Source organism: Salvelinus sp. IW2-2015, linkage group LG23, assembly GCF_002910315.2.
Source record: "Salvelinus sp. IW2-2015 linkage group LG23, ASM291031v2, whole genome shotgun sequence".
Lineage (NCBI taxonomy): Eukaryota > Metazoa > Chordata > Actinopteri > Salmoniformes > Salmonidae > Salvelinus > Salvelinus sp. IW2-2015.
Genome location: NC_036863.1, coordinates 41,774,958 through 41,799,303, shown reverse-complemented (window position 1 = coordinate 41,799,303; position 24,346 = coordinate 41,774,958). Strand labels below are relative to the sequence as shown.

General features: G+C 42.1%; 1 protein-coding gene across 1 annotated transcript; it reads left to right on the top strand.

Moving 5' to 3' along the window:
• Positions 1 to 818: 818 nt before the first annotated feature.
• LOC111950222 (phosphorylase b kinase regulatory subunit alpha, skeletal muscle isoform) lies at positions 819 to 23,895 on the top strand. The gene is made up of 32 exons (XM_023967638.2): positions 819 to 1,051; positions 2,188 to 2,346; positions 2,724 to 2,771; positions 3,058 to 3,226; positions 7,679 to 7,761; positions 7,891 to 7,971; positions 8,269 to 8,367; positions 8,505 to 8,651; positions 8,943 to 8,996; positions 9,131 to 9,253; positions 9,375 to 9,470; positions 9,569 to 9,676; positions 13,162 to 13,240; positions 13,550 to 13,684; positions 13,885 to 13,994; positions 14,091 to 14,235; positions 14,345 to 14,423; positions 15,906 to 15,976; positions 16,522 to 16,686; positions 16,838 to 16,914; positions 17,018 to 17,163; positions 17,305 to 17,458; positions 17,765 to 17,844; positions 17,985 to 18,063; positions 18,206 to 18,335; positions 18,587 to 18,688; positions 18,865 to 18,968; positions 19,133 to 19,177; positions 22,237 to 22,398; positions 22,542 to 22,595; positions 22,802 to 23,002; positions 23,300 to 23,895. Exons 1-32 carry the CDS (start codon positions 974 to 976, stop codon positions 23,471 to 23,473), a joined length of 3,537 nt encoding a protein of 1,178 aa, XP_023823406.1. The 5' UTR covers positions 819 to 973; the 3' UTR covers positions 23,474 to 23,895.
• Positions 23,896 to 24,346: the final 451 nt, after the last annotated feature.

Here is a 24,346-nt window from a genome sequence, read left to right as displayed (position 1 = left end):
ATTTCYCCGRGAGGGATAGAAGGGCATCGCTGACCTGAGCGGGGTTRCTGAATGGCCTGGCTCGTTGGGTAGACTGGCTCTAGAATATCCTCCACTGTTGAGACRTTGTAGACTGCGGAGAACCTCTTCCATGGCCATCCCCAGTTGATCATGGTGTTGACGAAGAAGGTCAACTTGTTCATTGATCGTCTGGGAGATGTCCGGTTGTCCTGCTRCTTCCATATTTTGAGTTGGTATTCTGTAATGATGCGGCAGTGAAGTCAGAAGCAGGTGAAACGTTTTAATAAAACAACAAAACCAAGAACACGCCACTAACATAAGGCAGACCGCCGATACACAAGAACAATACCATCTGGTGAGTGAACCTGGGAGAGTGACATWTAAAGGGGAGGAACAGATGAAGGTAATGGAGTTCAGGAGTGAATCATAATGATTCACAGGTGCGCGTAATGATGAGTTCCAGGTGTGCGTAATGGTGAATCCCAGGACCGGTGGTTAGTACTCTGGTGATGTTGTCTGCCGGAGGGGAGGAGCAGGRGCAGACGTGACACATTGACTGCTCATATTGATGGTATAGATATTTCCACATTTTGTAGACTTTTTTGTTATAGCTTTATTTGTATATATATACTTTCGAAACTTTATAACTTAGCATTAATAACTTTATATTTAACTTGATGTTATAGTTTATGACAACTCCATCTAATGACATTGTTACGTTGTTCTTTTGAAGATGCTAGTCAACTGTACACTGGGTATAGGCCTACTGCACACAGAAAATACAGATCAACTGGTCTGTGAGCAGCCATGGGCAGTGTAACAGATACCTTGAGCAGAACGCACCCTCCTAGACTTTGACATTTGCTTCCCTCTCATGTTCTCATCCGATGGTGCAACTACATAACAAGCTGTATTAGAGAGAATGTCAGCGAGGATTGAGGGCTGAAATTCACGCAAAACATCAAGCAACATCATGAGGAGCCGTAGTAACTCTGGGGTGAAACTCGACAATTATGCGCGGATGGTTACGAAAACAATACTTCGTCACCAGGTGAGTGCACTGTGGGCCTATTTATGACAATAGGTTACCCTTGACATGCTGTATGTGTAGTAGCCTACTTAGTTACACATGTTCAGCTCAAAAAAATAATAATCCCATGACTGACACTTAAAGGGAAACTCCTCTAAAAAACGATATTTTGGTATTGTTTTTCATTAGTCAACTGTTGATACAATCCCAAAATGTGTTTGCATGTCAGCAGTCAAGTTTTCAAGATATTAGCCTCATGAGGATGTGATCGATGACACTTGGCTTCTAGAAAGTCCAATATCTTGAAAACTTGATTGCTGACATGCAAAACATTTTGGGACTGTATCAACAATGGACTAATGAAAAAAAAAATACCAAAAGATAGTATTTGAGTAGAGCTGTCTTTAAGTCAATCTCAGATCGATTGCCTGGGGCCAAGTTAACCTCCCCTTTCATATAAAAAAGTAATAACCATCATGCTTTTAGGGAAAGAAGATTTTGTAAGTATATTAAACTGCGAGTTTGACCAATTCCAGTCCCCTTGCTTAGTGGGTCTGGGGTATTCCCTGGGATAATTTGTATGCAGAAGGACTGAGAGGCTCAGTTCTAGGGAATTTTTAAAAGGACTTTCAACTCCAAAAGGAATTTTTATTGAGGTTCTATACTGATCTAAAAAACGACCTCTCCAGAATCCAGATGACGGAAATCTGAGGCCCCGCTAGGCCTAATTACTTACTACCAAACAGAAACTGAAATAACAATTTACAAATATAATTTGTATTTTAAACTGCACTGCTTGCCTGTTGGAACAATTCATAATTTGTCACATCAGTCAACATAAACAGTGGTTACAATTCATTCACTATGACTGGCTGATTGTGTGTAAATGATAGTGGATTTTGATTTACAATCAATTGAAATCATAGGAAGAAATACAATGTCAATGATTATTATTAGTTTGATTATTATTATGATTATAATTGCATGTGAATGCTTGCACATGGGTGATATTGTGTGTAAACATTCATGTTTAGTATGCATATGTACACACCATGTATGTATGTATGTATGTATGTATGTATGTATGTATGTAATCACCATGTATCTGTGTATGTCCAGTGTTACTGAATGTGATGCTATGTTCCTCTTATGACCAGGATCCGGTGACGGGGCTTCTCCCAAGGGACCCGGAGACCCACCATGCCTGGGTCCGGGACAATGTTTACGGCATCCTGTCTGTGTGGGCCCTCAGCCTGGCCTACCGCAAGAACGCTGACCGAGATGAGGACAAGGCGAAGGCCTACGAGCTGGAACAGGTGGGAGAGCCTTCCAGTTACCTGTCTGTCTCAAACCAGTATTGTTTTTTAAAAGTTTAAATGGGAGTAACACAAGTGTATATTTTCTAATACCTGGCTGACAGTAACCCCTATAATTATCTTCACGGCTGTCCTTGGCATAGAGCTTTAGCAGCTGTAAATAGACCTAAATTGGTCCGGCCCATGGTAGGTCAGTGTGTGTGTGTGTTGATTTGAATGTGTGTGTGTGTTCCCACATGGAAATGCCAGGGGGCAGGCCATTACGCTGGGGACGGGTTTCAGGTTACTCTGATTCTGCTGGCAGATGGGGGATGGGGGAGGTTGAAGGTCATGGTTGAGCCTGGGTGCTGACTATCTCTCTCTCTATCTCTCCACAGAATGTAGTTAAACTCATGAGGAGCCTGCTGCAGTGTATGATGAGGCAGGTATGCAGGCAAGGATTGTGCCATTCACAGTTGTAATGTGGGCCATTAATCACACTTCAGCTTGCATGCTGTGGTGGTGGTTAATTTCTCATCGAGCAAAGGAAATCAAAGGAAAGGTCACTGTTTGAAATAAACATGTCAATAGATCAACATTCTATATACAGATTACAGAATATGACGTGTGGCTTCTCTTTTAGGATTAGCCTACAAACTGCATTTTTTTTTTATTGACCTCAAATGAACTGGTCTTAAGTCCTGGTGTTTGTGGTTGTTCCATTTTTCTCAGATTGACAAAGTGGAGAAGTTTAAATACAGCAAGAACAAATCTGACTGCCTGCACGCCAAGTATGATTCCCAGACAACTGCCACGGTGGTGGGAGACGATGAGTGGGGTCACCTGCAGGTGGATGCCACCTCCATATTCCTGCTCTTCCTGGCCCAGATGACTGCATCAGGTAAACTCATACTCCACTGTGTGCCCCAGTGGCGTCGGGATGATTTTAGCAACGGCGTGGACGCATTTCAGCACAGGGTCTGGGGGTCTTCCCCCCCGGGAAAAATGTATAAACTTGAAAACGCATTTTCTGCATTTAAAGGTCCAGTGCAGCATTTTTTWATATATTTTTTTCAATATCAAATTGTTTCTGGGTAATGATTAAGTATCTTGCTGTCATAGTTTCGCATTAAAATTGTCAAAAAGTTTCAAAAACGGATTTTAGCCCCAAAAACGAATTCAAGCTGTAATTTTGCAAGACTGTCTGGGACTGGTCTGAGTGGGGAGGGGTAGGGCACCAAAGCAGTGCATTAACCACAATGTGGATCAATCCACCAACATAGAGGGGCCTAATGGGAGGGATATGTAAACTGGAAATTAGCTGTTATTGGCAGAGAGGTTTCGAACTCTCTTTGTTATTGGTGTATTAACTTATACCACCTGGTGATGTCACCTGGCAGGCCAAAATTTCACCCATGGAAAACCTGCTGATGCGAAAGTCCTGTGTAGATTGAATTTTCAACCAGCAACTATTACATATCACATTATAACATTTTCACACTTTTAAAGTGTTAGTTTCTTCAGCTGTTGTATAAATATGATACAAAACACAGGAAAAACAGACTTGACTGCACAAAGATTGCCATTTTTCCATTCACTATAATTGTGTATCTTGTTTTCGGGCTAACAATGCCTGCAGTACCGCGGTCGGCCTTGAACTTCAATACAGGGGGCAGTCATTCTCCCCTGACTTGCACCCAAAGATATTGAAAATGTGTCAGATTCCTGTCATGCCAAATAGTGTCAGCTGACAAATAGTGTTCACCCCCTGCGTCACAATGGGCTGAAACAGGGTCACACAGGGTGTTTTTTGGTAGTCTTACAAATCTTCATGGTATCAAAAGTATACACCACACACACACACATGGTTTTGGTTCAAATTGAAGAAGGCAACTGTCCCATGTCAGATATTGAGTTAAATGTGTTTAAGTTTGTGTTTACATCCCAATATTACACTTTATATACAGAAGATTAAAACATTAAAAAAACACTTGTTTGTTGTTTTTAGGTGTACATGAAGAGGGCTATTCAAAGATGCTCTGTTGGTCAATGTGTTCATTCTGTAGATTTAGTTTAAGTCACATTTTTGTCAGTTGAATAATGATTTAGTGTAGTTATTGTCAACATTTCGAAAACAGTGGGCCATTTTAGTCAACGAAATGCCCTTTCGTTTTAGTCACGTTACATTTTTATTGCCTCATTAACCTATAGTAAACATACATCACTGACTTTCATGTGCACAAACATACATAGCCTTGTCCTACCAGCATATTTTTCGGCATAACATATCGCACAAAGAAAGGGGGAGTGAGAGAGAGGGGGGGTAACTCAAAACACATTAGCTAGATCTCTAACACTAAATATATTACCCACTGCTAGTAGTCATGTAGTAATCTAACAGTAAATGTAATGTCCTAAAAACAAACGATGCAGTTGTAGCCYCCTACTCTATATGCACTTGCAATGGCTGATGCGCAATTGAGCATTTCCTGTCTAAAAGCCATAAAACAAATCCCAGTTGTAAAATAGTTGCCATTAAGCTCAATATTAAATCAAACATGTTCCTTTCCTCTCAACAACTAATTAGCTCATTTGTTTCTCTTTAAATAAATATGAGCTTGCACGCGTTGTAGTACATTCTCTCCTCAAGCTGTAGTGTGCTGTGGAGCTTTTGTAAGGACTGTAAGCCAGACTGTCAATTATCATTACAAATGATTAAAGTAGTTTCTTCAAAAGCTATGGATTTCTCCAAATTGCTTTTGAAATGTTCGAGAATCAGAAGTCTTTTTTTCTCTCCCGGAGCGCACATCCTGTGGCTCGCTCATCACAGCAGCAGGCCCCAGCGAAACAGGCCCCAACAGGCCCAGGGGCAGGGAAGACACTTTCATTACAGGACTCATGATGATAATGTAGTTTACTGTTTGACCAAATCATGGTTTTAGAAGCCCAAAAAATAGGACGTTTTGAGCGAGGTGACCATGTAATGAATGTTCAGCTCGCACTAATGCGACCAATGATACATTTTACTCACAGCCAAGTCAAAAGGTAGCAAAATGCGAGAAAATGGTSGCAGACCGGAGCCCTGCCCCATACCATAGCTATTGTAATCAAAGTTATGTCATAAGTAGTGGTCTGATAGGTTGCAGCAAGCTAACTAAGTAGCATTATCAATCTGTTATTACCTGAGCGTATATGTTGGAATGATGCGCTTTCAGATGTCTCTTGAGGTTGGTAGTGAGGTTGGTAGTATTTTTCCCTGTCAACGTTTCTCCCRTAGAAACGTTGCATTTGGTCTTGTTTGAATCAACACAATAAGTAAAGTGGCTCCAAACGTCGCCCCTTTTTCTACCGGGAGTTTGTGCYACCGGTTGCTGCCAGATTGGAGAACAATTGGAGGACAGAGAGGTGACTGGAGAATGACCTGTGCTTGGTTTCTCAAACGCGTTGTAGCACTATGATCATCTTAATTCCATTGAAAATAAATGGACGAAAGATGATCTGAGTGCTCAACCTGCTCTGAGACCAGATTGCAATGCTACAATGGTTTTGGGAAACCAGTGCCCTGGGCATGGTATTTATTTTCTACGCCATTGCAACATTGCAATGAGAAAGCCTTACAATTCTGTTAAGTCATGCATTATTTTGATTGGACCAAACAAATAACACTGGAAAGCTCTCAATCTCTAAAATACTTTGTTAGCAGATACGCTAGTTAGCATTGGCTCGCGAAACTACCTCTAACTTCCTTCATACTGGACACATAGACATAAAAAATGGTATCCATGAGTTCATCTCTGGGAAAATCCCAAAGTATGCCTTTAACAAATCACATAATAAGTTCCATGGACTCATTCTGTGTACAATAATAGTGGTTGACATTTTTATGACCACCCCATCTCTACCACACAACATACAATTATCTGTAAGGTTCCTGAATTGAGTAGTGAATTTCAAGCACAGCTTCAACCACAAAGATCAGGGATGTTTTTCAATGCCTTGCAAAGAAAGGCAACGATTGGTGGTTGCGTGTAAAAAAAAAAATATATATATACAGTATATACAGTATATATTTTTTAAAGCAGATGCTGAATGTCCCTTTGAGCATGATGAAGTTATTCATTAGGCTTTGGATGGTGTATCAATACACCTAGTCACTAGAAAAATACAGCCGTCATTCCCGAGAGGGGTCCAGCTGCGACATCATCTCTCAGAGCCCTACTGCTGTCAACCAATGACACGTCATCTCTCAGGAAAAGTGGGGGTTTCAAAAGGTGCCACTCAAGATGTCGTTTGTTTTATTGTTGCTAGCTAACGTTAGCTACATTAACTCATTAAAAATTAATACATTTTACAAAGTATTATTTATTATTGAAAATTTGAAATAATAATAATTGAAATATCAAGTCATAGTGGTTCTAGTAGTTATGGAATTCCGAGATTCTAGTGTTAAAAGACTACTTTTAAAATTCCCACTTCTCCATATATGGTTCCTTTTGAAATGCCCACTTCTCCTTATGGTTCCTTTTGAATGCCCACTCATTTCAAAACTTTCATAAGGCACTGTAAGTTCAGCAGGAACCTGGAATACAATATACAGTACATAGACATAAACAGTCACAAATACAATTTAAATAAGGGGCAACCCTTGACTTTTTCCACATTTTGTTGTGTTTTAAATTTGGAATTTTTGGTCAATGATCTACACAAAATACTCTGTCATGTCAAAGTGGAAGAAAAATTATAACATTTATGCACCTGGATTAATGGGATAGAAAATTATTTGAGGGGGGGGTCAAATAGCCCTCTTGAATATTGGGGGGGATATGTCCCCTCCTCTTATATGTCAACTGCTCCTATGGTGTGCCCTCTCTTCTCCTCCAGCATTGCTGCAACCTTAATAGATGCAGTCCGGGATAAGTGTAAAGGATGTGAAATGGCTAGCTAGTTAGCGGTGGTGCGAGCTAGCAGCCTGTCAGTCGGTTACGTCACTTGCTCTGAAACCTAGAAGTAGTGGTTCCCCTTGCTCTGCAAGAGCCGCGGCTTTTGTGGAGCGATGGGTAACGATGCTTCGTGGGTGACTGTTGTTGATGTGTGCAGAGGGTCCCTGGTTCGCGCCCGAGGTCGGGGCGAGGGGACGGTCTAAAGTTATACTGTTACATAAGCATGCGACATATGGACGTAACCTATGAAATGATTTTGGAATCTATAGAAATGCATTTATTAATCTCTACATTTGTTTTCGACAAGTACACTCTATTACAGAGACCTGAATGCATACTTTGAAATGATATTATGTGAACTGAAGATGAACATTAAAAAGTTGTTTTTGAATCCTGTCTGCTGTCATTGGCAGGCCTTCACATCGTCTACACTCGGGATGAGGTGGACATCATCCAGAATCTTATGTTCTACATCGAGGCTGCGTATAAAGTGGCAGTATGTAATTTTGTTTGACATGAGGTTGACGTTCAGTGTGTTTGCTGAGTGCTACGGTAGTCGCGTGTCTTTGATCTAAGAAGTATGGACCAGTTGTTACTCGGTTTGATTTTGTCTTGATTTTCCCAGGATTTTGGAATGTGGGAACGTGGGGACAAGACAAACCAGGGGATCCCGGAGATCAACGTCAGCTCAATCGGCATGGCGAAAGTAAGTTGTCTTTTACGCAACATGTACTGTATATCTGATATCTGTCGACTTCTTGGAATTATACTTATGGAACGCGGTTGATAGTACTGAGTAGGCACAAATCACGGACGCCAATAACACTCAGCCAATTATGTTTGACCTTCCATCTTTTCATCAACTAGCAACTTATGATAAATGTGACCTTTTACTGTGGGTGATACCAATGGGTATTATTTCAGTATCATAGTAATGTGTGCACACTAGCAAAGTGATTGTCATATTGACAACAGCCATCTATTTTCCTATGCGTGTCTGTAGGCTGCACTTGAGGCCCTGGATGGCCTCAATCTGTTTGGCGCCAAGGGGGGTCATGAATCTGTAGTCCATGCATTAGCTGATGACATTCAGCGCTGCACGGTAAGCCTTGTGATGACCATAGAGAGAGGACAGGAGCCCAAGCTCCCAGCGACATGTTTTCACTCACTTTCTCAAGTCTTTGAAGAAGATATTACTCTCTCCCTCCCCCCTTTCTCTCTCCCTTTTTATATGGTCAGTCGATCCTTAGTTCCATGTTGCCAAGAGCTTCCACGTCCAAAGAGGTGGATGCTGGGGTTCTGTCCATTATCTCGTACCCAGCGTTCGCTGTGGAAGACATTGACATCGTTAATATGACCAAGGAGGAAATAATTTCCAAGTTGCAGGTGAGGTTGTCCTCTACCGTTACATTCAGTGCTGTCCTTGTTTGGAGTTCATCTATTGAATATTTTGTGTTATATATTAGCCTTTTAATAGTCGGGTATTAACTGCCGAGGAGAGTACTGTATATGAAACGTGTGGCGTATTGGAATAGGAAGGTGATGACAGGGCCGGTCAGTGTGGTGTGCCGACATTCTCTGTCTGTCAGAGCAGAACACTGTAATGATGACTGTAGCATGAGAGCACTGCCCATATGGTCGATGTGTCATTAGCTGTCTCTCTATCTTTCCTCTTAGGGGAGATATGGATGCTGCAGGTTCCTCAGAGATGGACACAAAACCCCCAAAGAGGTGAAAATGATATTTCATATTTAAGGTTTTGCTTCTTTTGACTGGCCAAGATATCTACCCCCACAGCCTTCTCCTGATGAACGGATTCCTTTGTGTATTTTGATATATTGTGTACATGTTCATGTATCCTCCAGGACCCCAGTCGCATATATTATGAGTCATCTGAGCTGAAGCTCTTTGAGAATATTGAATGTGAGTGGCCACTTTTCTGGACTTACCTCATTCTGGATGGGATCTTCATCAACAGCCCTGAGCAGGTCAGTCAGGGGGGATGTGGACATACAATGGCCAACGGGTAATGGCTCCATTCGGAGACCGCATTCATTCGGTCTCGTGTGTGGGTTCTATTGTGATCAAGAGTTTGTCCTGTATCATCAGGTGCAAGAATACAGAGATGCCCTGGAGGCTATTATGATCAAACAGAAGGATGGCCTTAGCCTATTGCCTGAGCTCTATAGTGTCCCTGCAGACAAGGTGAGGGTCATACTCATCTAAATTCATTATCATAATAACTGAGTCCGCTTAGAATATACAGCAGGTAAAATTAGCACTGTGTGTGTTGTTTTATACAGGTAGACGAGGAGTATGTGAATCCCCATTCTGTAGAGAGAGTTCCCATGGGCAAGTTACCTCTGATGTGGGGACAGTCTCTGTACATACTGGGAAACCTGATGGCTGATGTAAGTTAATCTATTCACTGCTTTCGGTAACACTTTATTGGGATAGTCCATCTGTAGATGTTTTACAGACTAACAGTAACAATTCAACGAACTATCTACTAACCCTAGCTCTAACCCTAACCCTAACCATAACCTTAACCCTTATTCTAAGCTTAAACGTAACCCTTACCCCAACCCTAGCCCGAACCTTAACCCTTATTCTAACCCTAACCCTAACTGTAACCTTAGCAAGCGGTTGCTTATCAAGTTTGTTGACAGTATGTCCATCTGTAGAGCATCTATAGATGGAAAATCTGGACTATCCAAATAAAGTGTGACCCTGCTTTCCTTTTAATTACACTACACAGGGTTAGTCAAGAATGTTCATTATTGTTGAAAATGTGGCATTATTTCTCCTTGATGGATGAGGTGTTTACAGTACCCAAACAAAATGTAGAGCGCATTGAAATCAAAATGCAATGAACTACTGTGATCAACATTATTATTGTTGCGTTATATGGTACGTAATGCCCTTGTGACTCTCAGTGGTTATTTACTTTCTTTGCGAACAAAGTTTTATTTGTTATTTTTGTGTTGGAGTTGTTAATGGTCCATTTCAAATTCAAAGTTTATAAAAACCTGTACCCGTAGGCTGCCCAAAAAAATAAAATAATGTTTTTAAGAAATATATACAGATTTTAATAATAAATACTAAATTCTGTGTCCCATTCCCCGAACCCCACCCAGCCAATATGTCTCCATCCAACCCCCCCCACCTCCCACTCCCAGAAACCATGTTTCCCACCCCCCTATCAACTAGGGTTGCTCGTCAGTCAGAGGGTGAATGGCACACATACACAATCCACGTCTCAATTGTCTCAAGGCTTAAAAATCCTTTAACCTGTCTCCTCCCTTTCATCTACACTGATTTGAAGTGGATTTAAAAGTGACATCAATACGGGATCACAGCTTTTACCTGGATTCACCTGGTCAGTCTATGTGATGGAAAGAGCAGGTGTTCTTAATGTTTTGTACACTCAGTGTATATACAGTATATTGTTTGTATGCATGTGTTGGCCTTTATAGATTGTTTCTTTGTATGGTTTGGGATTTAGCTGAGATGATTATTTACAGAGTCAAGTATATTTGTCCAGGCCTCAGTTATTCCTTGACTAGCACCATTCATTCTCTCTGTTGATTATTCTGATGTTAGAGCTTCTAGTAACTGTATCCCCTGGTGAATTGGGGGAGGGTGAGGTGATTACCATCTAAGAGCCAACGTTTTTCACAGCTGTGCTGCCTACCAGCAGTAATCGTCTCTGATTGACTGAGAGATTCAAGGAGCTATCATCGTTAAGTAACATAATAGATGCAAGCATTGAATATTTATATTCATGCACTTCGAAATTATTTTTGTGACTTTGCCCCAGAAGCATTTAACTGCAGGTCACTCCCACGTCATATGAGGGAATGTGCCTGCCTTATTTAGGGGACAAAGTGAACAGTTGGGAGTTGGAGCCAATCTCATCGTAAAATGTTTCCTTGCTGTTAAATACAGTCTGTGAACAAATGTTAATGTATTTTTTGATCCTTTGTTTATAAATCCCATCATTGGATGGTTCGGTAGTTGGGTTTCCCAAGGGACTCCATAGGCCAGCATAGCTGATCTAAGTTGTAAATAAAGGAAAAATAATTTGCCTGGTAATGTGTATGTGTCTTTCAAATCTTGGAATTCTCTCAAGCCATTACTGTCCATGATATTGGCAAGGGTACAGATTCCACATTTGGACCACTGGGGGGGGGGGGGGGGGGGGGGGGGGGGGGGGGGGGGGGGTTGCAAATCAATCAATCAAATGTATTTGAAAGCCCTTTTTACATCAGCCGATGTCACAAACTGCTATACAGAAACGCAGCCTAAAACCCAAACAGCAAGCAATGCAGATGTAGAAGCACGGGTGGGAAAAACTCCCTAAACTGGCAGGAACCTAGGAAGAAACCTAGAGAGGAACGGGCTCTGAGGAGTGGCCAGTCCTCTTCTGGCTGTGCCGGGTGGGACTATAACAGTACATGGCCAGATGTTCAAACGTTCATAGATGACCAGCAGGGTCAAATAAAATAATCACAGGGGTTGTAGAGGGTGCAACAGGTCGCACCTCGGGAGTAAATGTCAGTTGGCTTTTCATAGCCGATCATTCAGAGTTAGAGACAGCAGGTGCGGCAGAGAGAGTCGAAAACAGCAAGTCTGGGACAAGGCAGTACATCAGTGAACAGGTCAGGGTTCCATAGCCGCAGGCAGAACAGTTGAAACTGGAGCGCAGACACGACCAGGGGACTGGGGACCGCAAGGATTCATCAGGCCAGGTAGTCCTGAGGCATGGTCCTAGGGCTCAGGTCCTCCGAGAGAAAGAGAGAGAATTAGAGGGAGCCTACTTAATTCACACAGGACACCGGATAAGACAGGAGAAATACTCCAGATATAACAGACTGACCCTAGCCCCCCGACACATAAACTATTACAGCATAATTACTGGAGGCTGAGACAGGAGGGGTCGGGAGACACTGTGACCCCGTCCGACTATACCCCCGGACAGGCCAACCAGGCAGGAATAACCCACCCACTTTGCCAAAGCACAGCCCACACCACTAGAGAGATATCTTCAAACACAACTTACTACCCTGAGACAAGGCCGAGTATAGCCCACGAAGATCTTCCCGACGCACGAACCCAAGGGGGGCGCCAACCAGGCCTTATTGTGAAATATTGGAGTATGAGCATCCATTTTTGATTGGGGCGAAATGGCTAGTGCTGGAAATACACGTTAAAGTTTTGGTACGGATAGGATGGTGTGTAATGCTAGTACCTGGAAATACACGTTAAGGTTTGGTACGGAGAAGATGGGGTGTAATGCTAGTACCTGGAAATACACGTTAAGGTTTGGTACGGAGAGATGGGGTGTAATGCTAGTACCTGGAAATACACGTTAAGGTTTGGTACGGAGAGGATGGGGTGTAATGCTAGTACCTGGAAATACACGTTAAGGTTTGGTACGGAGAGGATGGGGTGTAATGCTAGTACCTGAAATACACGTTAAGGTTTGGTACGGAGAGGATGGGGTGTAATGCTAGTACCTGGAAATACACGTTAAGGTTTGGTACGGAGAGGATGGGGTGTAATGCTAGTACCTGGAAATACACGTAAGGTTTGGTACGGAGAGGATGGGGTGTAATGCTAGTACCTGGAAATACACGTTAAGGTTTGGTACGGAGAGGATGGGGTGTAATGCTAGTACCTGGAAATACACGTTAAGGTTTGGTACGGATAGGATGGGGTGTAATGCAAGTTTGTTAATTTTATTCAGGCTCGCTTACCTTGCTATTTACATTTTGAAATAGCACTATGGATTTTATCCCAATAGCCGGAAGGGAGAGTATTTGGTTATTTCTAATAAATGTATACAACTGAAACTGACTATAAATACTCAATTGATTTCCTTGTCCTTTTTTAGGGTTTTTTAGCCCCAGGAGAGATTGATCCTCTGAACAGACGGTTGTCCACTGTATCCAAACCTGATGTTGTGGTTCAAGGTAAGAATGATCACACCAGGCAGACTGGAAGAAGAGCAGATATATTGACCTCAGCAGGAGAATACACATATTTGTAGTCATAATGTGTACAGTAGGTGACTGTAATAAATTGCAGTACAAAAGATGCCATTTGGAAGAGATTGTGCCTAATTGAGTCTCATAAATCCGCTACAGTGGTTCAAATAATACATTCTCTTGGTGTTAATTGTTTTAAATGACTTATATCATACACTAGAGACTCCTTGAGCTCTTGAGGCTCTTCAAACTAGACAAAATTGAAGTGTTCTTTATTGTCTGATTTGCTTTCAGTGTCCATCTTAGCTGAGACGGACCACATCAAACATCTGTTGATGAAACAAGGGATAGATGCTGAGACCTTGGAGGACTTCCATCCTATCAGAGTCCAGCCCTCCAGGGTGTTGAGCCACATCTATGCAAGGCTAGGTGAACTGAACACTACACCTAGAGATGCATTAAAAGGATAAAGATACAGCCTAATGCTTGTGCTAATAGCTTTTGTTGTTCATGATGTTAATTTGACCCCTTGGCTTTAAGAGCCCGTTTATGTGATGTGTAAGCCAGGTTTAGAAATATAATGTGTGCCATGATTGTCCCAATAACTCTTCATCGTGTTGGCCATGCAGGTCGCAACCAGAGACTAGGCCTCACTGGGAGACCATACAGGCGCATTGGCATTCTGGGGACATCAAAATTCTACATCATCCGTGACACCGTCTTCTCCTTCACCCCTCAGGTGAGATGAAGCCCTGTCAGGATATGTTGTCTGTTAGCTACCAGCTGTTGATTACACTCAACACTGACATCTCCCTGTCGCTCTTGTTATGTCCAGTTCATTGATCATCAGGAATTCTACTTGGCATTGGACAACCACATGATATTGGAGATGCTCCGTAATGACCTTTCCTACCTGGCTTCCCGCTGGAGAATTACCGGCTGTCCCACGGTCTCCTTCCCTATCTCATCCAATATGCTCAGTAAGTCACTTGACCTGACCACCGCCCCATCATGACTCTGCAGCCTAATCAAATAGTGTACCGTGCGTAACTTACTCCTAACAATCCACTCTCTGGGACTCTATTGCAGCTGATGACCACGAAGAGGTGGACCCTGCAGTACTAGCCGTTCTGAGAAAACTGCAAGATGGTTATTACGGAGGAGCGAGGTGAGGTGTTCCTGATAGAAGAATGGCTAGTTAGATCATGCGATTGAGTTCCACCGACTGGCCTATTAGAACGATCAACATCAGTGACAAAACCAGAAAAGGACATTTCCTAACGGGAAATGTGTGCGCTTGCTTGTCTTGAGGTATTTATGGTTGTGAAATAGTGGTAGTGGGTGGTGACGGCAGTAGTAGTGGTGGTGGTAGTAGTAATAGGGTTTTCATAGGCTATGTGTATGTTATAGTGCGTTATTTTAGGGTGGTTGGTAAGTGTGGAGTTATTATAGTGAACTAGTATAGTCGGCTAGTGTGAGTACTTAAGCTCTGAAAAATGTTTTAGTTTGAACATTCTGGTAGTTCTGTGGAGATGATTTCAGTTTAGAATGTTGAAGCCTTTATTTCGCCGTTGAAATAAATGGCGACGCAACAAGCTTTATAGGTTATAAAGTGTGAATTAAAGCAAAAAAGCTGTATTGGAGCAATCTAAGTTGAGTCGGTCTGCACATTTCAACATTGGGTTGGTGTTTGTCGTTTAAACGGATCTAGAGCAGTGGCGAATCTAACATTTACCTTTGAAGTCTTTGGAGCTTTTATGCAAATGTTGAATGGTTTATAGTTTAAAAAGCACAAATAATATCAACAATCTTTTGATAAGCAATATAAATTGGGTCAATATGTTGGTTTGGAGTTTGTAGCATAAATGGTTCAAGAGCAGGGGCAAATCCAAATCCATCATATTGTAGCCTATGGAGAGTTTATACTAATATAAAATGGTTGTAGTTGAAAAAGTATAATCAGTATAACAATTATTTTGACAAGCAATCAATTGTGATTAATTCAGCACATTTTAACATTGGTGTCGTGTCCACATTTACCATTGAAGTCTATGGAGCTTTTATGCAAATGAAAAATGGTTATAGTTGAAAAAGTATACATACAGTAGTATCAACACACTTTTGACAAGCAATGTAAGTTGTGTCCGTCTGCATATTTTAGAATTGGTTTAGTGTTTTTACCATAAACAGTTCAAGAACAGTGGCGAATCAAAATATTTTCCGTTGAAGCCTATGGAGCTTTTATGCTAATTTAAAAGGGGTATAGTTCAAGAAGTATACATAGAAAGCTGTACACAAGCGCCCTATTCCAGTTTTAAAGTTTGAATGGCGTTTGTGGCTTAAACGGTTAAAGACTAGTTACGACTGGAGTTTTTACCATTCGAACCAATGACCATTGAAATCCATTGGGAGTTATGCAAACATGGTTGTCGTGTGAAAACTATAAGTAGCATCAAAAAGTTGTTTTCAAGCATACTGAAGACAGTCCGCCTGCACACTTTAATGTTGTTTTGGTGTTGGTCGCTTTTACAGTTTCGGCACTACAGGTGGCAGCGGAAAGCAAATAATACGAGTGTCGGATTTTCAAAGTTGTTCTTGCTTTCAGCAGAAACACCTAATGACATTGGTTGCTCTTCCCCTCCTCATGCAGGATTCAGACAGGGAAACTGTCCAAGTTCATGAATACTTCCTGTTGCTCTCAACTGTCCTTCATGGACGATGGTGAGCAGGGTGGTGACTACAGTGGTCACCATGACAACCGTGTATGTGTGGTTACAATGCTGCTGGAGCTGTGCATGGCCTGACAGTGTAATGATGGTAGGGAGATGGGCTAGAGTGGGTAAAGCCTAGGAAAATGACTTTTGTCTCAGGCAAAACGTCGCAAGATCCTAAAGTTCGTCTCTAGCAGAAAATGTCCGCAAAAAAATAGGTTTACCTATTTTCACATTGCCGTAAACCTTTGTCAATACAACAACAACGCCTGTTTTGATTGTGTTACTTCCTTACCCTGTTGTCAATTCCCACACAACTAACCATCTTAAAATCTCCCTACCATCTCGTAAAGGAAACTGAATTCCTGGTTGTCTGTGACCTTTTTTTCTTACATTTTACATTTCTTCTGTATTACTGGAGTCTTCTTAGCTGACTGATAATAAGTCAGCTAACTGACAGTGTACTGGCTGGCTGCACGTGTCGCTCATTTTGTAAGCATGCGTATAGATTCCTTGAAAGATAATTTACGCGCGCGTGTGTCCCACTCTTTTCAGAGGTGGATGACCTGGCTCAGTATCTGGACCAGTTGCTGTCCATACCGAAGCACAGCGAAAAGATCAGCTCCCACAAAGGCGGTCTGAACCGCTTCCGGGCGTTGGCCAGAAAGACCCGTGAGATGGTCTCACTGGTGCACAAAGCACGGGAGCTCGACATCCACAGTAAGCTGCGTGCCTTCTACTCTATACTCTCTGTCGTTTGTGGAGGACTTATTTTCCCCTTTTCTTGAAATGTTGTTTCAGATAAACCATACACACACATGGTCACCATCTGGGTATCATGACAATGTTCCTCTGACCTCTCCCTCCACAGACGTGCACATGTACCTCCCTACCAAACTGTTTCGCTCCCGTCAGCCAAGCCTTCACCTGGTGGATGTAGATGGCAGTGTATGGCATTGTACCTTGTGAATGTCATCTCTGCGGAATTATTAACCAGTATGATGTTGTATCCACACAACACTGAGTTGTGCACCATGTTTCTGTCTCCCAGGGCTCCAATGCCACACCTCCAGCCCAGATGAATCTGCCCAGGGACACGACTGGAGCTATAGACTACCAGGCCCTGGTGCAGGTGCTGAAGCAGACCCAAAACCTTCAGGATCAGGCCGACATCCTCTACATTTTCTTCAAAGACAAGTAAGGACCCATTCTAAACCATAAATTCCCTATACCCAATGAGTGGTTGGTCTTGGTTTTGCTGGTCGATTCATACTAGCTAGGTAGATTCTGTAGCGATGGGCTGATTTGTGTTTGTCTGTGTGTGCGTGTGTGTGTCAGGGGTATGGACTGGGACACTAAGCTGCACGGTAAAGGCTCCACTGTTAGACGGCTGCTGAGCAGTCTGTATGACAAGGCTGGGAACCTGAAACACTGGGGCCTCGTCCGCATGATCTCTGGCATGCTCCGGAAGAAAGTGGAGGAGCTGGATGAGGTATCTATCCACTCACTGCCCATCTCACTGTCACACCACACCATTAATAGGACGGGTTACACTTGAACTTGGTGTCGGAAATTAGCCGCATAGCCACAGTAGGACACATTTCAAATCCATTCATAACGGTTTATCCTTCTTACTCATGTTGATTCATGCACGGTTATTTAGGTTAGCCAGCGTACATGGTTGATCAAATCTAAGTTCTTAAATGACAGGAAGTTAGTGCCACGTCTCAGGTGATCAGATATACCATTCCAATGTTTTTTTGACCTCTGAACTTTAGGTGTTTTGCTTTGTTGACAGGCCTGTTCAGATCTGCTGGCCCACCAGAAGCACCTGACAGTGGGTCTCCCCCCTGAGCCAAGGGAGAAGACCATTTCAGCGTGAGCTCACCGTCCTCATACCTTCACACACCTGGCACCCTCATGACAGTATTCAGCATATATTTTAGAACGCGACAAAATGGAGACAAGACAGAACCAAGCTCTGCTTTGTGAGTGATGTTGTCATTGTATCCACACAGCCCCATGCCCCCTGACAAGCTGGCAAAGCTAATTGATGTGGCCAGTGAAAATAATCTGACCATCGCCATTCTCACTCAGGTAGGGACGATATGAACGCTCGTTGCTCAGATATTCAAATTATAATTCTGAATGTAATGGTTACTACTAGTCCCAGCGGCATGTTAAGTGTTGATTTGTGCCTCAGCGTGCTGTAAACTGGTGTTTGTGTTCCCCCCTGCAGGAGATTATGGTGTTCCTGGCAATGTGTATCCGCACCCAGCCAAAACTCTTCAGTGAGATGTTCCGTCTCAGGATCGGACTGATCATCCAGGTCATGGCTACTGAGCTGGCCCAGTCTCTCAACTGCTCTGGTGCGCTGACATAGCACTAATGCTAGGGTTACAACCTTCAGATTGATCTTAATGACGGCTCCTTCCATTATGTTATACAGTATACGTTATACAGTATACGATGGCATGACCGCATTAGACGTTTGCGGACAGTCGGGCCCATTTGAAAGCAACCATCTCTATCATTTCTGTGTGATGTGTCTCTTTGAGATGTAAGGTCAGAGGAGGGAACATGTATAAATAAGAGTGTGTATTCTCTGTGCGTGTTCCAGGCGAGGAGGCCACTGAGTGTCTGATGAACATGAGCCCTTCAGAGCTAAAGAACCTCCTGCACCACATTCTCAGTGGGAAAGAGTTTGGGCTGATGAAGAGCGGTGAGTGACAATGGCTTCAATCACCGTTGATATTAGTAGCTGACTGGAGAGCTGCTCAAAACCAGCACGTACTCTACGTTTTCTCTGTTTCATCTTAATTGTATTTTGTCAAGTAGCCATTTGGCTGTGGTGTTCTTTATTTTAAGTGGATAATTGTTCCTACTGTATATTTGTAGTGCGTCCGGGCGCAACAGGTACAGACTCCATTGCCATCCAGGATATTTCGCCTAACTCTAAGAGTGTGGGCGGGAGCAAACATCTGAGTAAAGTGAGAAAGCTGGTAAGGACACTATACTGTGTTATGACTGCATACAGAAACGGTAATCATGACAGAGATCCAACAGCCTCCAACTGTATGGTGATCTATGTAATCAATACAGATATACCATTAAAGATGTACGAATGTGCACACTGATAGATTTGCCTTTTACTTGTGTTTTGCAGTCCTTATCAGTGCATTCCCTTGACATCGAGAACATTGAATCAGGGGTGAGTGGCTTGGGTCAGTGAGTACAGAAAGTAGAGATTGAGCATGCACATGTACAAGTATGGATATACACGGAGTGTACGAAACATTAGGAACACCTGCTCTTTCCGTGACAGACTGACCAGTTGAATCCAGGTGAAAGCTACCCTTACTGATGTCACCTGTTCAATCCACTTCAATCAGTGTATATGCCGTGAGACAATTGAGACATGGATTGTGTATGTGTGCCTTTCAGAGGGCGAATGGGCAAGACAAAAGATTGAAGTGCCTTTGAACGGGGTATGGCAGTAGGTGCCAGGTTCAAAATGATTGCCACCCTTGATAAAGATGCGCAAAAAAGACAGTGTAAATTATATAATGCAAATACTGAGCTATATTGTATGTAAAAAATAATATGTATTATTTTATACTAATACAATTGCTCAGTGAAAGAGATTTTGTTTTCAATACTCCAGCACCCTCCCCTTGCGAGGATGACGGCACTGAGCCTTTAAAAAAATGTTTTATGCGATAATAGAACACTTAAGGAGGGATCTTCGACCATTCCTCCATACAGAATCTTTCCGGATCCTTGACGTCCTTCGACTGCGCTTATGGACTTCCCTCTTCGATTCAAACCCCAGGTTTGAATTATTTACATAAGCAAAAACAAAAGACAACTTAACATTTACACACATTGATGACATCACACTTGCTCAGACCCACATCTTCCGACAGTATCCACACCCAATGTTGTTTCTAATGCTTGTAAGACTCTGCCCCATCTAACTTCAGATCATGTTGTTTGTCTTTTTCTGTCTGTATTTTTTTTTCAATATTTTAATAATAAAGCATTTGACCCTTCCATTCTCTTAACGTAAACCAGAGGTTTTCAAGGGGGTTCAAGTCCGGAGACAGATGGCAATTGCAAAATGTTGATTTTGTGGTCGAAGGACGTCAAGGATCTGGAAAGATTCTGTATGGAGGAATGGTCTGAGATCCCTCCCAAAGTGTTCTCTAATCTCATAAAACATTTTAGAAAAAGACTCTGTGTCTTTATCCTCACGAGGAGGGTTCGTTCTATAATACTCAAAACAGGGGTGCCAATAATTTGGACCCATTTTTTTTATTACCTGTTGAACAGAATCTCTTTCTCTGAGCAATTATATTAGTATAAAATAATATAATTTCCCTTTTTTTGCAAGCAAAATAGCTCAGTATTTGTATTATTTATTGTATACAGTGTTTTTTGCTCATCTTTATCAAGGGTGCCATTATTTTGTACCTTACTGTATATATGAATATATACAGAACTTCAGATCATGTTGTTTATTTTTTTCTGTCTGTATTTTTTCAATATTTTAATAATAAAACATTTGATCCTTCCATTCTCAGTCAAAGGTTTGGACCCACCTACTCAGTCAAAGGTTTTTCTTTATTTTTACTATTTTTACATTGTAGAATAATAGTGAAGACATCAAAACTATGAAATAACACATATGGAATCATGTAATAACCAAAGTGTTAAACAAATCAAAATATATTTTATATTTGAGATTCTTCAAAGTAGCCACCCTTTGCCTTGATGACAGCTTTGCACACTCTTGGCATTCTCTCAACCAGCTTCATGAGGTAGTCACCTGGAATGCATTTCAATTAACAGGTGTGCCTTGTTAAAAGTTAATTTGTGGAATTTCTTTCCTTCTTAATGTGTTTGAGACAATCAGTTGTTTTGTGACATGGTAGGGGTGGCTATTTGGTAAAAGACAAAGTCCATATTATGGCAAGAACAGCTCAAATAAGCAAAGAGTAATGACAGTCCATCATTACCTTAAGACATGAAGTTCAGTCAATAAGGAACATTTCAAGAACTTTGAAAGTTTCTTCAACTGCAGTCGCAAAAACCATCAAGCGCTATGATGAAACTGGCTCTCATGAGGACCGCCACAGGAAAGGAAGACCCAGAGTTACAGTGGGGCAAAAAAGTACTGCTGCAGAGGATAAGTTCATTAGAGTTAAAAGCCTTAGCATTTGCAGCCCAGAAAAAATGCTTCACAGACTTCAAATAACAGACAGATCTCAACATCAACTGTTCAGAGGAGACTGCGTGAATCAGGCCTTGATGGTTGTTTACCTTTCTGAAAAGAAACCACTACTAAAGGACACAAATAATAATAAGAGATTTGATTGGGCCAAGAAACACGAGCAATGGACATTAGACTGGGGGAAATCTGTCCTTTGGTCTGACGAGTCCAAATTTGCGATTTTTGGTTCCAACTGCCGTGAGACGCAGAGTAGTTGAACGGATGATCTCCGCATGTATGGTTCCCACCGTGAAGCATGGAGGAGGAAGTGTGATGGTGTGGGGGTGCTTTGCTGGTGACACTGTCTGTGATTTATTTAGAATTCAAGGCACACTTAACTACCATGGCTCCCACAGCATTCTGCAGCGATACACCATCCCATCTGGTTTGCACTTTCTGGGACTATAATAAATTTTTCAACAGGACTATGAACCAAAACACACCTCCAGGCTGTGTAAGAGCTATTTGACCAAGAAGGAGAGGGATGGAGTGCTGCAACAGATGACCTGGCCTCCACAATCACCCGACATCAACCCAATTGAGATGGTTTGGGATGAGTTGGACCGCAGAGTGAAGGAAAAGTAGCCAACAAGTGCTCAGTATATGTGGTAACTCTTTCAAGACTGTTTGATAAGCATTCCTCATGGAGCTGCTTGAGAGAATGCCAAAAGTGTGCAAAGCTGTCATCAAGGCAAATGGTGGCTACTTTGAAAAATATAAACTATATTTTGATTTAACACTTTTTGGTTACTACATGATTCCATATGTGTTATTTCATAGATTTGATGTCTTCACTATTATTTTACAATGTAGAAAATTGTTAAAAATAAATACAAACTTGATTGAGTAGGTGTGTCCAAACTTTTGACTGGTACTGTATATAACTTCTGGGATACAATACCACAAATATGTATTATGTGATAAACTCAAGTGGTTTTATACGATCTAACAATGAAGAGAAACCTTAACTATAATTATTTTCCCCTGGTATGCTCCAGCGGTACAGACTCCCATCCATCGAGTCATTGCAGAGTGCTACAGAAAAGATGGCAGTGAGAGACAGCCGCCATGGCCAGTGGTTACGTAGGAGACGTCTAGACGGAGCCCTTAACAGAGTCCCTGTTGGCTTCTACCAGAAGGTCTGGTCCATCCTCCAGAAGGTGAGATGCTGTGGGTGACGGGTACTGGTACTCTTTGCATAGTAGTCCAAACACTTTGTTCTAGCTGGTGCATGTATAATTAGCATCCACGAAACTTGTTTCTACCTGGTGCATAGTTGTAATTGTCCTACTTTCTTTTTCAGTGTGACGGTCTATCTATTGTGGGGTGCATTCTTCCAGCGTCAACCACAAGAGAGGTACGCCCTAAAAGATCTCCAGGCTGAGCCACATCAACTTCACGTTGCTCTGTGGAATACTCCTTCATCGAAATGATTTCATCTTCCTGTACACATTCAAGCACATGCTCACCACATGCTCACCTCTGAACCAGATTTCAATATCACACCACATGATGCACTGTCTATTTCCTATCCACCTCTCCTGGGGGGGTTGTTGATCACAGATGACCCCCGGTGAGATCAAGTTTGCGGTGCACGTGGAGACGGTGCTGAATCGCGTGCCCCGGCCAGAGTACCGCCAGCTGCTGGTGGAGGCCATACTGGTGCTCACCCTGTTGGCCGAGGTGGAGCTGGAGAGTATCGGCAGTGTCATCCATGTAGATAAGATAGTCCACATGGCCAGTGAAATGTTCTACCACGACCAGGTCAGTCAGTGGCCATACGGTAATCTCACCTCTGCTGGCGAAACAGACCGCTGTTCTTTCAGCATTGATTTTCACAGTGGAACATATTGTTATTTATTTGACATTGTTTATTGTGCTTGTTATTCAGTTCCATTTACTATTCTTTTAATATTTATATATTCATTTACTATTTATGTATTTACTACTATTCAGTTACATTTCCTGTAAACCCCCACATGTTAAAGGACAGTAAATAGCACAACGGGCAGTCTTTGCAATGTCATCCTTACATTGTGTCCATATTCCCCTCCTCTGCAGAAAGTGCTGGGGGCTGACGACAACCTTCTGGAGAAAGATCACTCCAACGGGATCTGCAGGCTGCTGTATGACAGCGCCCCTAGTGGCCGCTACGGCACTATGACCTACCTCTGTAAAGCTGTGTGCACCTACGTCCAGGACTTCTTGCCAAGCGGTGCATGTGCCATCCAATGAGCTTCTATTCGTCTGGGCCCTCCAATTAGCTAACAGCAACACATACTGTAGTAGGGCTCAGAACCTGAGAAAGGCTGATTTTTATCTAGTCACTCGACCTTTTCATCATGGAGGTTCATTTGTTTTGATATATCACATATCCAATCGCTGTGAGGGGTCCCAGTATTTTAAATACAAACTTCCTCTGATAATATGGCAGATTATTCTCAGAAAAATGCATGAAGCTAGGTTTCCAGACTCGTTATTCACAGCAGGTAGATATTTCTTACCATAAAGATGGTGCACTGTGATTCTACGTCAGAGTGAGCGATTGTTGCAATACTAGTGGTAGTGCTGCTTTTGAAAATGATCATTTTCCTATTGTGTTTTTGTGACAGGTGTACTGTATGGATCTCTGATTAATACAGTGTAGTGGCAATCTTCATCTTGTACACTTTGTGAGTGACAGTGCTTCAAGGCTCTCTCATAGTCAACTCATATGATCCAATCGGACAATTATTCATGAGTGTGAATGATGCTTTAACCTGCCGATGTTAGCTGTCAAGGTGATTATCTGTATATCCAATAGAAACATGCATTGCACATCTAACCAACAAGCTGTCTCTACCAACAAGCTGTCACTGGTGAAAGATACAGAGGCTACAGTGAGCAGCAAGATGAGGACCGCTGCAAAATAACGACATAAAACCTGAGCAACATATGACATTTTATTCAATTGTCTTCCAAAAACAACAACCTCTGCATTTAAAAAGAAAAAAACAATTGTTTATAACAATGTAATTTAGCATTGACAATACAGTGTATTATGTGTTATCAATCCATTTGATGTACAAAAAGAAATGAAAAATCAAAAAAGGTATGGACCCTCACTTC